The sequence below is a fragment of the Melozone crissalis genome, unplaced genomic scaffold (genome assembly GCF_028551555.1).
Source record: "Melozone crissalis strain CALT ecotype California unplaced genomic scaffold, PUWL_Pcris_2 ptg000004l_1, whole genome shotgun sequence".
Taxonomy (NCBI): Eukaryota; Metazoa; Chordata; class Aves; order Passeriformes; family Passerellidae; genus Melozone; species Melozone crissalis.
In genome coordinates this window covers 40,975,197-40,992,364 of record NW_026535782.1, presented here as the reverse complement: position 1 = coordinate 40,992,364, position 17,168 = coordinate 40,975,197, and the positions used below count along the sequence as shown (strand labels likewise).

General features: G+C 43.6%; 1 protein-coding gene across 6 annotated transcripts in view; it reads left to right on the top strand.

Moving 5' to 3' along the window:
• The first annotated feature begins 790 nt into the window (after nucleotides 1–790).
• ZC3H7B (zinc finger CCCH-type containing 7B) overlaps nucleotides 791–17,168 on the top strand; it is a 44,005-nt gene continuing 27,627 nt past the window's right edge. For 2 of the 6 annotated variants that reach the window (XM_054278158.1, XM_054278139.1), the window contains exons 1-8: nucleotides 791–1,225; nucleotides 7,362–7,422; nucleotides 9,328–9,361; nucleotides 9,744–9,941; nucleotides 10,796–10,954; nucleotides 13,584–13,664; nucleotides 15,127–15,186; nucleotides 16,553–16,595. In XM_054278158.1, coding sequence (XP_054134133.1) covers nucleotides 7,370–7,422; nucleotides 9,328–9,361; nucleotides 9,744–9,941; nucleotides 10,796–10,954; nucleotides 13,584–13,664; nucleotides 15,127–15,186; nucleotides 16,553–16,595 — 628 coding nt within the window. In that variant the 5' untranslated portion in view covers nucleotides 791–1,225; nucleotides 7,362–7,369. The remainder of the gene's footprint in view (nucleotides 1,226–7,361; nucleotides 7,423–9,327; nucleotides 9,362–9,743; nucleotides 9,942–10,795; nucleotides 10,955–13,583; nucleotides 13,665–15,126; nucleotides 15,187–16,552; nucleotides 16,596–17,168) is intronic. The other 4 variants (XM_054278181.1, XM_054278148.1, XM_054278173.1 and 1 more) reach the window with 2 other exon arrangements.

Below are 17,168 nucleotides of genomic sequence, written 5' to 3'. Positions count from 1 at the left end.
TCCTGGAGCTCTGCTAGCATGGACTGCTTGGAGATTCAGTCCACTTTCGGAAAATATTGAGGATTTGGGATGAAAACAAGCAAAAAATCCAATTCAAAAAAGTGTCTAAACTCACATGTCTATGCATAAACATAAAAAAATATATGCATCCACATAGATATAATAAATATGTAGATTGTATATTACGCAATCATATAAAATTTAATATTAATATGGTTTATTAATGCTGCGTATATGCATCTACATCTATATAACATATATTGTACAATCTACATGTGTGTATATATATAAAATACATGTAGATTGTATAATATCCAGGCATATAAAATATAATATTAATTGAGATTTAATTTTTTTTTTGTTTTATTTTTGTGTTTAGTTTGGTTTTGTTGTTGTTTTGGTTTTGGTTGGGTTTTGTTTTTGTTTTTTGTTGGTTTTGTTTTCTTTATTTTTAATTTTTTTAATACATATTCCCCTCCACCAAAAGATTTATGTTTTCAGATTATTTTATTTACATGGCACCCCCTCAGCAGTGCAGGGTGGAGTAAGGAAGGTCTGGCTGGAGCAGATTATTGCTCGGCCATCAGCGATGGCCCTGGCCCCCGTCCAGCGAACAGAAATGGGTGGGCACAAGGGTCACTGCTTCACGGATGTGATAATCCCAGGGGGGGTCTCACAATTCCTCCCCGCGTTCGTCTGCATGCATTCCCTCTGCAGAGGCAGCTTTGCTTTCTCTTGGGGTATATTTTTTTGTATCAGCAAAAACAACCAGGAAGAAAAAAAAGTTTCATTAAAATTAGAACGGAGAATCGACTGCTGAAGCGCTTTATTTTTTAGATTTTTTTTTTGGTTTTGTTTTTAAAGCCTAATTTACCTTAAAGAATCTCAAAAGCAGCCTCGAGGGAAAGATCTGTGAATTTTTGTAATGGAAAGCGGTAGCCTCTAGGGCCCAGAGGATATGCAGGGAGGCATTTTCTCCTGCTGGTGCAGCTGAGAGCGAGCGAGAGAGAGCGAGACCTGGAAATGAAAGTAAAGAGATCAGGAGGCACATGGAGGGAGCTGCAGGGGCAGCCGATCCAGAAGCAGAATGCTGCCTTCTATAATTAAATAGCACTTACTATTATTATTACTTCTAGTAATAATACATTAATAATATCTCTAGTAATACAATACCATTTATCAAGGAAAGTTTATGCCTAGTGTGGGAGGGAAAACCCGAGGAGAGGTGAGTTCTTTATTATTATTTTGGGGGGATTATTTTTGTCTTAAATCATTTCTCTGTGTGTTTGTGTATGTAGAAAGGGGTGGACTTGAGTAACAAGAAATTCTGGATGTTGCTTCATTAGAAAGTAAAGGTTTCAGATAGTAGCTGCATAGATGAAAGGTTGTGTAATTGGAAATATAAAGAAAATGTGGTGAAAAATAATACGGGTGAGATTTTGAAGCTAAACCCTCTTCCGCCAAAAATGTGGGGTTTGCAAAAAAAAATATTGTCAAAGATCCTAATCCCACCCCCTGGAAAAAATGTGGTAGTCTAAAATTGCATAGCTAGGGGGAAAGACCCTGGGTTTACGTGGAAAACTTAGTATTAATCGCGTTTGTGCCTGTTTGTGTTTTGTACGTTCGGGATGTGTATTCTGGTCTGTATTTAGGCTGCAGTTTCCCCCTCTTGTTTGGTCCAAACCCCATGAAACGGCAGAGAAGCCCATTTGGAATTGCTTTTTAGATGGACCTTCCGTGGGGTCTCCTAAAGTTTATCAAATAAGAAGACTGTGCTTTTTTGGGTTTTGTTTGTTTTGGTTTTAATTCTTTAATGTTTAGACAGTTTCCGGGTGGCAGGGGACGTTATGTATTGGATTTTGGTGGTTTTTTTCCTCTTAAAGCTGTCTCCCAGACTCTTGGAGACGCGTGATTTTTATCTAAGTGGATGGGGGGTGGGGAAGGAGGAAGAGTATGTTTTGGTTTGTTTTCCTTTTCCCGGGGAAACATGGATGTCTTCTGCCCTGGGAGACCCTTCCCAGCAGGGCTGCAGTGTTGGAGTGCCGGGGTGCCGGCGTTCGGCAGAGTCGCGGGGGTGCGGGAGGCGCCGCCGGCCCCTCTCCGCTCCAGCGGCCGAGGTGGCGCCTCTCCCGGCTGCGGCCTCTACGCAAGGCCGGGGACCCGCGGCCTAGTGCGGGCAGCGGGGGGAGGGAGCGAACCAGGGCTCCCGCGCCGTCCGTGTGGGAACCAGCCCCCGGATTTAGTTTTTTAAATGAGGCACAGGAATGCGAGCTGGGTGGGCAGAAACCCAAGAGCAAGTGACTTAGGGATAGGCAGCATAAGCCCACAGCTCTCTCCTTGCTCCTTGGCTGCGCTGCTGTGGGGGCAGGAGGAAGGGTGGCCTGTGGTACATGAAGGTGTTCTGTATGGAGTGGTTATGTGTGGAGCTACTATGGAAGGGTTATGTGTGGAACACAAGGCTGAAGGGGCTGGAAAATGAGGTAATGGGGGTTGATGTGGTCAGTTGGGACTTTAGCCCCCACTACCATCCCCCTCTCAGGGAAACTTAAGAGTCACAGCTTTTATTTTCACTGGGGGGTGAGCTGGTTGTTGCTACCTTACTTTGCATTCACTGGGTGCAGTGAATATTGCTGGGTGCAGCTGGTGACACCCCAGCGACCCCAGTGATGCTGCAAAGCAGGCGTGGCACTAGTGGGGTGCTGGGATGTGAGATGGTGGCCATGGAAGTTCCTTGGGGCGGCGGGTGTGGGGAGGGACACAGGAGTCTGCCCTGGTGGGCACCGCACAGTGGTGGGGAATCCAAGAGCGATTGGCTGAGAGAAGTAATGAAACCCAGGGAGTGCAACATGGCAGAAGGCAGCTGCAGGAGTGAGCAAGAGCCCAAGTTTGTAGTGGGTTCTGCAGTTTGTCCTTTACTTGATGTGTGCCCAGTTAGCTATTGTGCTGTACCACTAAGGTGGCCAAACTTCAGGCAGTGAAAGACTCCCATGTTTCAGACCAGTGTATCCTGGAGCCTTTTTCCTGGGCAGCTCCAGTGTCAGCTCTGCAACCTGCAACTTGCATCTGAGTGTGCTTATTTCTAGCTGAAATGTTACAGTCAATGCCTGGAAGTCAATCAAGTGTCAGCTCATTGCCATCTTATAATACAGTGTGAAAAACTTTGCCCAAATTCAGTTCTGACAGGGTTATGAATAAGAGCTGTGTCCTTGATAAGATGAATTCAAGTCTTTCCGTTCATCTCGTGTTTCTACCATCTACCCATCTAGATATCCACCCAATTTGTGATTCAGTCACCCAGTTTACTGCTTCATGCTTCCTTCTTAAGGCAAGAAAACTGTTTTGCATGTCTGTAGCATTATATTCCTCTCTGGCAAATGGTTTGTAATTTATTGACAAACTGTGAATAAAGTTTTCTCTCGATGCTGGACCTCTGTCCAGGGAGGATAAATGTCTCTGGACTGAAAGGATGAGAGTTTTGTAATGGAGATATAAATACTCGGTATTTGAATTTTGCTGGTGATTTGAGTGGACAAGTCTGGACAGAGAGATTTGGTGGGGGAGAGAAAAGGGATCCTTATACACAGTGCTTCATCAAATGTTTTCTACTGTGTTTCTAAAATTATTTAAAAGCTCAAGAAAACAAAAGCTAAACAAGCTTTGCACTTAAAATTAATTATGCAGTAGCTGTGGTATAGTGTGCAGCAGAACTGAAGTGTTGCTAATGTGGGTGGCTCACTGTGTGTTGGGTTTGCTGGTGTAAGAAGAGCATGGCTTGGTCTGAGTGTTAAATGCAACATGGTGAAGAGGCTGGAATGATGGGGGAGACAGAAGTGACTGGGTTTGCTGGTGAGGTAGTGGGAGGAGGAGGTGTGAGGAGCAAAAAGAGGAGTCTGACTGGCAGCCTCCTGCAGTGGTTGGGGCAGGCAGGACAGATGAAGGATCTGCCACACGTGAAGGAGATTGTTGGTATGGAGTCACATTGAGGGGGAAAGAAAGGTAGTTGTTCCTGAGATATGTGCAAGAAGTTGGTGGGTAGCAGCACATGGTGAGTTCTTTGAAGGTGCTGCCATGAGGGGGTGAGTCTTATGTGCAAAGTCATGACTTAAGCTTGGAGGTGTGACAGACCTGTAGCAGAGAAAGCTGGTCACCCACTTGCAGGGAGGGAGGAATGTGGGGCAGTACCAGGGAGCAACAGTCTAGAGTGGAGATCAGGCCTGTGGTTTATGTTTAAAGAAGGCAGTGGAGGGTTTTGGGTTGAAGAACATTCACTCTGGAAGATGAGCGTCGAACTGCAGAGCACCAACAGCATGCAGGGCACAGAAGGTTCTCATTTACCAGGGTTTTATAACAAGGAGCAAACTGTAGCCGTGTATTGTGGAACTTACAGAGATGCAGTAGGCTGGTCAGCCATCCAGGTGAAACAAGGATGAGGATATTCATGCTGGATGCAGTGGCAATAGTGACGTGGAGAGGAAAAAACAGAAAGGGAGCTTCAGGATGCAAGAAGAGTTGGGTAACTCTAGAAAGGAGACATTCTGTAGCCATTCCCAGTAGTCCTTTGGCTGCACTCCAGGTTTGGGTCAGTAACTTTTGAATGCCCTTCTCTCTGGGCAAGCAACAGTAATCAGTTCTCACTGTAACACAGACTCACACTGTGCTGTGTAGGATGTTTTAGCAGTGGGGTCAGGGTAGCTGTGAGAACAGGTATGGATCTCCTCTCCTTGCAGAGTGTTTTAAAGCTCAGAAACAGAAGTAGACCATGTGTATTGAAAGTTTTTTAAGGTGATGATGTGTTTTGTGGATATACACAATTGTAAAGGTGTGCCCTGGCATCTTTGGAATGCAGCCATTGCCTTGGTGGTGACCAGCCAGTGTTCAGCTGCCCTCCTCACGGTAGCCAATAATCTCCCTTTTCATCAGATCTGTGGGCTTCTGCTTCACTTCCCTGACTTACGTTCCCTCCAGCATGACTCAGGGAGCAGCAAGAACAGGGCTGCACCTCCAGGCAGGACAAATGAGTAGCAGCAGAAGGTGATGGCAGTCACCAGCAATGCCCTCACTCACAGGCTGCAGTCCACCACATGTGAACAGTGTAGGCAGAACTAGATGCCAATAGGAGTGGTGCATCAACAGTCCCAAAGAAGATGAGGTGGTGAATCTAGTCCAGGTCCACTCAGTGAGTCCAGTGGTAGGAGATGGTGCCAGAGACAGGACTGGAGACAAGCTGCCTGCAATGAAGGTCTGAGGTTTGTCCCAGAGGTAGACCTGAGGACTAGTTCACCTACAGCATAGCTCAGACAAGGCAGGACCTGGACCTGCGCTGAAATGGAGCTTCTAGACTATGGACAGAGGGCCATAGGTGGGGGTCCAAGGTGAGGCTGTTTGGAATGCTTCAAGACTTTTAGTGTATTTAGCTAGAAATTCTTCCTTCCTCCCTGTGCTCTCCCCATGAGCCTTTGGGAGGGTCCATTTGACTCTTTTGCCTTCTCTTCTCCCCCAGAGTTTCTCTCTTGTCATTTCTTGTGGAGGCCCTTTCCTCACTCTTGTCTCAGATGGCCCTACAGTGATCTGGGGTGGCTCTGTCCTTTCATGTCTTCCACTGCTGCCTTTGTGGAAATGGTTCCTTCTGCTCCTCTTCCGCTTCTCTGTTCTCTCTTTCTTCCTCTGTCTTTGCAGAATTTCACACAGGGATAAAAAAATAAATTAATTATCTCTCTCTTTGTCTACGTCTCAAGCCTGTCTGCCTGTATCGTTAGTGATCATATTAACCTCACAATCTCCTTGTTAAATTTCCTTCTTTCTTCCTGATTGCTCATTATCCAGGCTATTTATGAATCAATGCAGGCCTTCTGTTGATGTTGTACTGAAGTGTATCAGCTCTTCTCCATCACTTCTGTTTAAAAGCCTTTGTAGAGATGCTGGTCATCCCTCACCTTGGCTATTGGCTTTCCCTTTCTTGCTGCATTGCCCATCCTGTTCCAAGTTCAGCTGCTTAAAGTCTCCTACCTGCTGCTTGAACCAGGTTGCTCCCAAATTTACTGTCTGATGACTTAGAAACTGCAAAGTATCACTTTCAAGTTCTTGCTTCCTTTTGCTGCCACTTTCTCTCACTCCAGTCTTTCCTGCTTCCCCCCACTCTTCTTGTTGGTAAAGGGCAGTTCAGTTCTACATTTTGCATGGCACAGAGCACAATCAGTTAAGGGCTTGCTGGGTTGTCAGAATTGATTCTTATGTACCTTAAAGGCCCCTTCAATCTGTGTCATTAATACTGCAAGATATCTTAGGATGATAGAGATGGTCTTAATGTAGCAGCTGGATGATAATCCTCTCCAAGCTGTTGTAGTGTAGAGGTGGAGAAATTACTTTAGTATTTTCTTAGAGGCGGTCCTGGGTTGGGAAGGTACAAGGTCTTCATCTCCATCTCATTTCAGTGTTTCTGTACTTGCTGCCTTTGTCCCCAAGTTCCTGTTCCTCAAATGCTGAGCATTATTTGTGGTCACAGCTGGTTGATGTGAAATTTGCTGTCATCAGCAGCTCAGTTTTACCACAAAGTGCCATCCTTTCTTGCCTTCATTATTCTTTTCTTGTGCTACAGGCCTGTGTACCTTGGAGAAAGGTCACTGGGGAACCATTCCAAGATTTACTTCCAAACTGCAGAGGATGAAGTGCAGATAACTCTTGAGCCTTCATAAGGGTGCTGCCCACCCCAGTTTAAAGCACTGCAGGATAGGGCTCTGTTCGCTCTCCAAAGTGTTCCCCAGTCTGTGCTGCTCTTGTCTGCTTGTTTTCAGCATGAAATCCACATTGCATGGATTCAGTGCTGTGCTTTTATGTGGACCACAGCAAACAATTTCATCTCCCTTTGTGCTGTACCTCCATAAACCTTGTGTAGATAAGGTATATTTGATGTGCAGCAAACTAGTTTAAATCTGTCCCAGATAAATAGTGGTCAGAATTGTGTATCATGGGAGGGTCTAAGCACAAATTCCTGAAATGACTGCCAGTGCAGGCAAAGATGGTATTTGGTTTCTTCCCTTTCCTAGAAGGCAGTCATGATAACAGTTGGTTCCCATTGCTTTATTTACTGGCAGCCTAAGCAGAGAGCTCAAATTGAAGTAATTCCTCTTTGCCCCTGCATCCTGTCAGTGGCATGTGAGAAAAAGCAGATACTTGGTAGCGAGCTGCTTGCCGTGCTGTATCTGCAGTGTGGATAAATCATGGGCTTTGCTGTTCAGGGCATCAGGTCTGGAACATTTTGTTAGTAGTAAATTCAGGCACAAACAAAATACTTTGCTGTTTAATTGCCAGCAAGACCTAAAATGACTCACTTTGTGTTGTTTCTTTTTCTTCTTCCTCCACAGCAACCATAATGGAGAGGCAGAAGAGAAAACAAGAAATAGAGAAAGGACTTCAGTTCATTCAGTAAGTGGACAACCTCAGTGTTCCCCGTGGATTTGGAGGTGGTCATCTTTCTGTTGAGGATTGCAGGAACTGAGTTTTTCCTATTCACTGCTTTGGGTTTGCTGCATGGGAAAGAAATACTGTCCTGAGGATTTTGACTGTGATTTTTTTCAGGGTGTTTCTTGTCCTGTTAACTTAAAATTCTGTAATTTTAATTTCCTTTGGTTTTGCCCTCCACTGCAGTTCCAGGATTATCTTTACAGTCAGCATAATGCTAATAGTACTTGGATCTTCTACATCATCTTCATCATGAAGATCTCAAAATGCTCTCTTAACAAGGCTGTCCCACCTTTGTTAGGAAGGGAGATAGTGTTTCAGCTCTGCAGGTGGGGAAACAAGGTGCATAACTTGTTAGGCCCCCCATATGGTGCCTATAGGAAAAATAGATAACCTGGGTTCTTTTACAAGTGCCAACCTGCAATGTAGAGTTTCAGATCACTTCTCTATGAATGTCATGTGGCCTTGTAGAGCTTGAAGTTGCTCATGTAGTATTTACAAATCCTAGTACTTCTTTATCAGATACAGTAGTATTTCTCCCTCCCATATTTGACTTAGCAGAGGCCTCAAGCTCAGGTCCAGGTTCCATGGTGAGTAAGGAAGTAGTAAGATTGTAATTAGATAGGTTTCAGGTTTTTTTAAGGTCTGCTTTGTGTCCTGCAATTATTATGCCTGAAATCTGTGCCACTACAATAGGAAACCCCCTAGATCTTCCATGTTACATATTTGTATCCTGTAATATGACCATGATATTTTCATCCCAGTCTGAGACTAAATAGGGCTCGTAGCCCGGTTTTGGAGAGGTAATAGTGAGATTTATATTGGTAGCACTTATAAAAATGCACGAGATTCTGGGGAAGAAAATAATTTAGAAATATGAGGTATAGTTCATGCACCTGGGGCATATCTTGCACTCTGAACCAGGAGCAGTGCCATATGTTGGTTTTGTTTTGATGTGAAAGAGGGAGTCCAAATATGTAAGCAGCATGAATATTTCTTACAAAGCCATGACATTTCCTGTAGTTAATTTTAAGGAGTGATTAGGTGAAATCTAAAACATGTTTATTCTGTAACCAGTAAGATCATGTATGCACTGTGGGTGAGAAAAGCTATGAAAGGTGCTGAGGATTCCTCTAGGGCCTATTGATTTGTTCTTGAAGAGAAACAATAAATATATGTGAACCAAGCCTGGATGAATTGGGTAGTCCAATTTGAAGAACAGAACATTTCTCTTAAGTTTCAGTGCTGTTGTAGGGTAGGTGTTATCCTCACAAGCTCTGCCAGTGTTTGTGGTTCAGCCTTGGCCAAGAAAGTGTGGAGGTTCAGAACTGAACTCCTGAACCTGCACTGTTTTCTCCCTTCCTTTTGTGGGGTAGGCCTAAAGGCATGTGGCTAAGTTTAGGCAGAGAAAAGTGATTGCATTTATCTCTGTGTGTGTCTCTGGTCTCACAAAGAATTTGAAGAGGTCTTGGAGTCTCTTGGTCTCATTAGAGCCAGATGGACATAAAATACACTTGTATTCTTCATGGCAGTCTCTCATGGGACTTTATTAAAGATGGGTTTTTTAGGTGACTGTCAGAAGGCACATTACAGAGGATCATGTATGCACAGAAAAGAAATGAAAATAAGACTCCTCTAGTCTCAAGTCCCTCTTAGATGTGACCATCGCTTGACACCACTGTGAGTGTCACTGAGCATAATGCTCCCTAACTGTGCTCTCTTTGCCTCAGCTGCCTTTGCAGTGATAAAATGTTCAGTAACTTACTGAGATCACCAGCACAGGACTAGAAAAAGGATCTCTTCATCAGACAAAAGCCCTTGTTTGCATAGATGCCTGTTTCATGAGTATTTTCTCTTCTTTTTCTTCAGGTCCACATTACCCCTAAGCCAAGAAGATTATGAGGTAATGGAGATTTTGTTTGTTGAAGCTGGGAGCCCTCTGGTTAGCAAGATTTGTTCTGTTGTACAGCCATTAGTTTACATGCCAAAAGTGAAGAATGTGGGATGCTCTGTCACAATTTACCTGTGACTTAAAGTTTTAAGGTTCTGATGATGACAACTTTCAGGGAAAGGAGAAGACACTGAAGTACTCAAGAAGAATGGGAATTTGACTGGATTATTCTCCTCTACCAAAAACCCTGATGTTTTACAGGAGGGTAGGGGTGAAGGAGTATCTTAGTGGGCAAGCAGTTTGCTAAAAGATACAGAAAGGAATGGGAAATTGGGAAGCCTGTCCTGTCTCTGAATATCCATTTGAGTCTATTTGTTCTCTCCCTGCTGCCCAGGCCTTTTTGCAGAAGCTGGTGAGAAACTTGTTTGCAGAGGGCAATGATTTGTTCCGAGAGAAGGATTTCAAGCTTTCCCTGGTCCAGTACGTGGAAGGGCTGAATGTGGCAGATTATGCAGCCTCTGATGAGGTGACCATCCCAAAGGAACTCCTCTGCAAGCTCCATGTCAACCGAGCTGCCTGCTACTTTGCCATGGTGAGTGCTTTCCCAAGTCATCCCCAGGAGCCAGGGTTACAGTGCTGTGCAGTTGGAAAAGATGTCATGAGATATTTCAGCTGGTTTTGTCCACTCCCTGTTCAAACACTGGAGGAGACAACAACGCACTGAAAAGTCTGCATTCTCCTCACAATTGCACTATGTCTTGCAAGACCAGAGGAAGGATGTGAGGAGAGGGGGCCAAGCCTAAGGTTCTAAGAACAGTGCAGTTCTGCTCTTCAGTGGCGAGGAGTTAGAACTGTCCAGTGTCTTCCAGTGTTGAACAAGTATTTTTCTGGAAAACTGTTTATTGTTCTGGAGGCTCTTGCCTCCTCCATTGAGACACTGGAAGACAGTAGGAAGGCTTTGGGTCTTGAAGGAACTTGTGCAGCACACACATGGAAAGGGATTCTGAAATACCCAGGCTTTGAAAGGCTGCATGCTTCCATTTTACTCAGGCATGTAACAGCTTTTCTTCATGGCACAACCGCAGAGCCGGCCTGTCCTGTTTGTAAGGACACTGAGTCCCTTGAAAATTAGCAAGCAGTCACATAATTAAAGACTTTCAAGTGTAACATGCTCGGGATAGAGGGGGAGACAAGATAAGGTTGCTCAAGCAACCTTAGTTCTGTCATTCCTTGACTTTGAAGTGTTTTGAGTTCTGCAAGATTTAACAAAATGTTCTTTTAATGTAGGTGTGTTTGCACACTGGTCTGTGCATGAGGTAACGTATGTACTTCCACCTGCTGCTTGTATTCCTGCTTTCTGCTGAGAGATAGAACATTTGCATTCACAGAGAAGGACAAGTTAGCCTGCTGTGCCTCAGCTGACTGCAGGTGGTCTGTTCCATGCAGGGGTTGTATGAGAAGGCGCTGGAAGACAGCGAGAAGGCTTTGAGCCTCGACAAGGAGAACATCCGAGCGCTATTCCGGAAAGCCCGTTCCTTAAATGAACTTGGAAGACACAAAGAAGCGTATGAGTGCAACAGCCGATGCTTGCTGTCCCTCCCACATGTAAGTTTTTGACATACAACTCATCTTGGGTTTTGTGGCTCACAATCTTTGTCTCCTCAACATGCTTAGTGTGAGGCAAGAGGATAGTGGAAGAGAAATTTTGTCTGTTCCCAAGAACATGCTTGTGCCCAGAAATTCTGTCTCTCTGGCTCAAAGTTGTTTGTCCTCACATGTTTCTTCAGGCCTAGTTACCTCTTACAGATAGTGCCAGCCAGGGACACCAGCTAGTGATAGCAGGTTCATGGTCTGTTTGTGAAGAACAAACCCCTACTCTAACAAAAGGTGAACTAAAGCCATGAGAATGTTTTAATTGGCTGGTTTTTTATCTCTAATAAAAGTGACGAGGATAAATGGGAACTGGAGCTCTGAAAGGAAAACTTGTATGGTTTTCCTGTGTTGGATATAAATGTCTCACATTTCACTTACTGATTGCTAAGGCAAAGTGATCAAGCTTTTTATTTCTTGAGGAACATGCAAAGGTGTTGTTGACATCACATGGCACAGTTATTTTTGTGTTCAGGGGTGTGTAATTTTTTGCATGCAGAGAGGACTGTCTGCATACACTAGGTGCTAAATATTTTCCTATATTTTTTCCACTATTTCCTAGGATAGTGTTTTTGAGCATCCTCTTAGGCCAGATATTGATCTGGAAAGCAAACTGTGATTACATGGCTTCAAGTGAGCACTTTGCTGATGTTGGTTCCGATCCATCACAGTAATGTTGTTAGAAGAAAAATGCTTCCACCTCAGCAGGAGAAGTTAACTTTCCCTTATTATTAGTGGTATAGAAGCAATCTTTGAAAGCCTTGTTAGCAGTTAGTTATTCCTTTTGTGCTTGTAAATTCTAGCTTCTTTACTTGGGCAGAACAGGGTGACCAAACCATGTTAAAGATATCATTTTTGGGGAGTCCCAAGGAACTGTTTTATAAACAAACCCTTGATTAACAAAAGCATCTAGTGTAGGTGTTCTTTCAAAGCTATATTTTACATTGCAGCTGAGCCACTTAGTTTATATTTTAACTATATATTTATGTTTACATAGCTGCCATTATTATCATTACTTTATCAAACTTCTCTGTGCCAGGAAAGTTCAGCCTAAAAATTTCCATATTGAGGGATCTGTGTTTCCTATTCTAAACAATTCAGCCTTGTAAATTAACAAACATAAATTAACATTGTCTTGTTACCTGCTTAACAGAAATCATAAGCCTTCTCTGCATCAAAGGCAATTCATGCTATCCATCATTTCACTCCTGTTTCCATTACTCTCTGGAGCACATGGGTACTTCCATCTTCACATTGCTGTAATTGCTGAGAACTTTGTTGTGTTCAGAACAGAGCCTGTCTTAGAACTTCTGATGATAAAGGATGTGCCACTCATTTGGCTGTCTGTCAGAGTTAACTTATTTCTGGGTGCAGACACTCAATGCTGCTAGTTTGCAGAAGTTCTCAGTTTGGTGAAGTTAATACTTCTCTGTGGTACACTTGTGTTTGGTATGGCATGAGGTGTTTTAGAAGAAGGAATAGACAAGCTAGATTTTGTTTTCACCAGGTTCAGTGAAGATAGTGTCAAGTCTAATGTTGAAGGTGTGGGGGAACACAATCAAAAAGTGGCACTCCAGATTGAAGGGAAAAGTTACTGATATGGTGGGCTGGAAGAACCAGAGGCTTCTCAGCCCTTGAAAGTGAAAGGACTCAACTTGCAAGGAGAAGGAGACAGGAAAGACCAGCATGGCAAGTAGAGAGAAGAGGGCAAGCTTCAAGGTTGGACATGAGGGGGGAAATTCTGGGAGGTTAAGGTGAGCTATCACAACAGGTTGGGCAGATAGATACCTTTTTTCTTCTTTGAAAAAACTGGTGAAGTACTCTGATATTTTTGCAAACAGGGAGAGAGAGGAAAACAGAAGGAAACAGTTGCTGGTGATATATAAGTGTAGAAGACTGTGGCAGGTTGTTAGTCTGGGCAGGAAGCCCATGGTGGTGTGTGAGTGGGCATGGACACTGGGCAGGGAGGATGGTAAAATGCTACACAACAGGGAAAGCTCAAGATCTGCTTGACTAAGCTGAGGCAGTTTAGCTGGAGCTGGAGACAGTCAAAATGCCTTCTAGCTAGTAGGTTGAAAACTGAGACTTGGTTTCAGCTTTAAAAACAAACAAGCAAAACAGGCTAGTGGGTACTGTCTGCATATCAAAACTGATGATTAACTCTGCAGCTAGCAGAGAGGGAAGACATGCAGGCTCCTTCCCAGGGATGGAGACCTCGTGGAAGCTGTATCAGCTGCCAGCCTTGGCAGCTCCTTCCGCCAACTTGCCCGCAGGACTCCTGAACCCTGTTTTCACAGAGTGGGTGCTTTGTTGGAAGCAGGTACTTGATTCTGATTTTCTGCAGCATTGAATGAGTGAAGGGCAAAACTCCTGGTGCAACTGCAGCATCTTGGCAGGACTAAATGACAAGAATGCTGAAGTCTGTCTGGACTCTCTGAGGCTGTTCTGGAAATTATCTATCTGCTGCTGTCTGAAGTTGAGGCTTGGTGCAGCCCAATGTGCATAACTGCATTCCTCTTTATTTTTTGTTCTGTGTGACAAAAAGGCAAAACTGAAAGTGTCCCATCAATTGTTTTGCCCCCAGGATGAAAGTGTCACACAACTGGGGCAGGAGCTTGCTCAGAAGCTGGGACTGAGGGTTCGAAAAGCATACAAAAGACCTCAGGTATGACTTCTTTTGTCTTAAAGGCTATCCTTTGCTTGTACAAATTTTACTTTTGCAGAAGTGGTAGGTGCTGTTCTGCAGTTACAGACATGTGTACACAACCCTGCAAGCTCTAGCAGGCTGCTGGCAACCCTCCTTGTCCTGACCCTCTGACTCACTTTGCCTTGATCCATTTCTAACCCCAGTGCTGCTCTGTGTCTACTGCCAGGATGTTTTCTGAGTCCCCAGCTGGTGCTGCAGGAGAAACTTCCAACACAGCAGATGCCTGCTGTGTTTTTGCAGGAGAGGAACGTGTGACCTGATCCCAAAGCAGGTTTTGCATCACAATCCTCTCCCTGTTATGAGATGAGAAGGATGGGATCCTCTGCTTTGGAGGCATGGCTGGTTTTGTAGTGCAGTGGATCATGAAGGGTTCCTGCCCCTTTTCTAGGTGTACACTTCTTTGTGGTGGGGGAAAGGCTTGGCTTTGGGAGAGCAATGGGTACACACCTGGTTAGAAGCTAATTGACCCCAGTGACTGGATCTGTTACTTTACAAGGAGGTGCTGTAGGTGTTTAAATGTGTACCCTGGGATGGAGCTAGAGGGCGTTAGGCCACTGCCAGGGATAAAGCTGCTCTCCCATAAGCTGCCTTGGTCACAGATTTTGCTTTCAGGAGCAGAGAACATGAGCTAGTAGTGGAGGCTGATGCTTGTGTTTGCATCCTCGGCCCCAGGCACGGCAGTGTTAAATGAACAGCGTGTTCCATCTGCAGAGGGGCACCTCTGTAGCATGAGGCGGAATGATTGGTGGGAATGTGGTTTGCAGAGAGCTTTTAGGGTAAATCTGGCTGTAACATGTTAATCCTCTCCCCAACAAACCTCACGTGTGATTTGCCTACACTAAGAAAACTCCTTGATCTCATAGCAGCTTTCCACACTCCAAAATGTTTCTGTCTCAAAGAAAGGGAAGTTTATGTGGAAATACTTTTTGTGGCTGTTCACTGTATTGGCCTTGCCACCTTTTTTGCCACTGTCATGTTACTCAGCTGAGATGGGCTTAAACCACCTGTATGTTAGAAATTTAAAAATTAAACACTCTAGAATGCTTTTTCTTATTTGAAATTCTGTGACTGGTATTTTGTTAACACTTTTGATCTTTTGTGTTGAGTTCCAGCTTTCACTCCAGTGTGGTAATGTCTTCTCAAAGTAATAATTTCTTAACGAAAAGCAAACCCATCTGTTTCTCAAGGAAGTTTTTTGCCTCCTGGTTGTGGGTTGGATGTTCTGAGGTGTACAGAACAATTAAATGTCCCTTTTCAGTGTTGACAAACGTGCACTCTTGTGTCACAGTGGAGTAACCTTTCGGGGTGACTTTTATTTTTGGGCAGTGCTTGGAAGGAAACCATATTGTAACCCAGCTTTACCTAGTTCATGAGCATTCACAGGCTGAATTCTGCTCTAAGACCTCTCTCTTCCTTGCAGCAGGAGTTGGAAACATTCTCACTACTCAGTAATGGCACTTCAATCAATTCATCAAACCAGGTAGAGTTTGCATCCTGTGGTTGTTACTGTTTATGGATTGTGCTACTAGAATGCTTTAAAGTTTTATTTACATGCAAATTTATAACTGTCTTTTAAGTTTGAACTGTTTTAATTAGTGTTTTCTGCTCTTAAGGGATATTTCCAAGAAATTAATTTCTTTGAAAACGTTTCTGCGGACATAATTTTTATGTTGGTAATTAGATCACCAATGATGGTTATTTTTCTTAGTTATTGTAGATGTTTGCTATCTCTTGCATTTTAAATAATTTTTTGTTTTCAAGTTTTGAATGTCTAACAACAATGCTAAGTAAAAGTCAGAAAGTGCAACTGCTGAAGAAACATACAGAATTAAATCCTGTGATGTACTGAGTAAGGTACATACACAGTTTATGTATTGTTTGTATTGTCCTGGGAGACCCAGCTGGGCAGGGCAGTGTACAAATACTAAGGTAAAATATAAGAAATTTCTGGTTTCCTTGGTCTACCACTGGGCAAGAAAAAGTCCCAACAAGCACTTGCTGTTTTTACAGGCTGTTTGGTATTCCACAATGCTCCTTAAGGCAATTAAACAAGAAAACTATAAACATTGTAATTTTGTACAACAAACTACTAAAGAACTACTTTACCTCTCACTGTTCAGTGATTTGGCTTCACATCTTTCTAGGAAGGCCAGTCAACTTTCTTTATTAGTTGCGCCGAGTTTTTAATTTCAAAATCTTTTCCTTTTATAAGAATTGAAAGTAGTGCAAACCCCACTGTAATAGATGCAATATTACAAGACAAATGCTTTACTTGTGCCTTTTTAAGCTTAATCTGAAGGCACATGTACTTACCTCTATTTATGTTTCTGTAAAATATGGACTCAATTTATTCCTTGCCTTGAGCTCCAAGTCAGCAGTTGTCTTGGCAGAGGCATTTTCCTGTTTTGAATTTGCTGTAGAAGTCTGTGGTTGTTAGATTGCAAAATATGTGAACTAAGAAGAGGAACGTTGTGTAAGATCAGGCTAATCAGATCTCCCATGCAGTGGGCTGACCAATTGATGTGTCCTGGGACTTGGGACACAGTGTTCTCATCCACACATGAAATACCCTGTTCTATGTATGGAGTTGCTCACATGGTTGGATATTGTGCAGACACGGTTTTATTGTAGCAAAAGGATTTGTCATCTGCTGAAGGCAAACATGAATAGATTCCTTGGATCAATGGCCTCCTAAAGTTCATTGATTTTACTGTTCCAGCACAGAAAGAGGCCATAAAGGAAAAGAAGGAGTAGTGAAGAGTCCCATATGTAAAGTATGGATGTCTATTTAAAGATTACCTTCTCACAATATTTTTTGTCTCCCTTTTCCTACATCCTCTTTGCAGGCTACTTCCAATGGATTGGGCTCAATAGATGACATTGAAACAGGTAAAGATATCTCCTCAGACTTTTGTGGCTTCAGTATGGTATGTGATCAGGCTGGCAGGCTTGAGAGGTTCATCATCTGCATTTGTATCTCTTCTGCACACTCCTAACTTTGGTAACTGGGAGAAGGAAAAAGTGGTGCAAAGCAGGAGTGTTTTTCTTGCAAAACCAGCTTTTTGTCCAGGCCCTGTGAGAGATGTGTCTGGGAGTTAAAAGGGTCTGCTGAGGTACACAGCTCTCTCCAGTTGTGCTTTCTTGAAGCTGCTCTTGGCAAAGCTTCTGAAATTCTGCTCCAAGACAAAACAGTCCAGATAAAGTGAAGTTAAGGTTGTTTTGCTCTGAGTGCATGTGGTCCTCCAAGACATTGAGGTGGAAGAATTGAAAACAAAGGAGTTGGGAGGAACCTGGGAGAGCCGAGTTCAGGGTTAGGCACCCAGGAGGAGAAGGAAGATTAACAGGGTTGCTTTTCTCATGCTGGGAAACAAGTGACCTTAACTCTGCCCCTGTAGAAAGGCTTGCTACCTTGTGTGCTGGAGCACTGAACTTCTGCCTCTGAGCACATCAGTCTTCATTCCT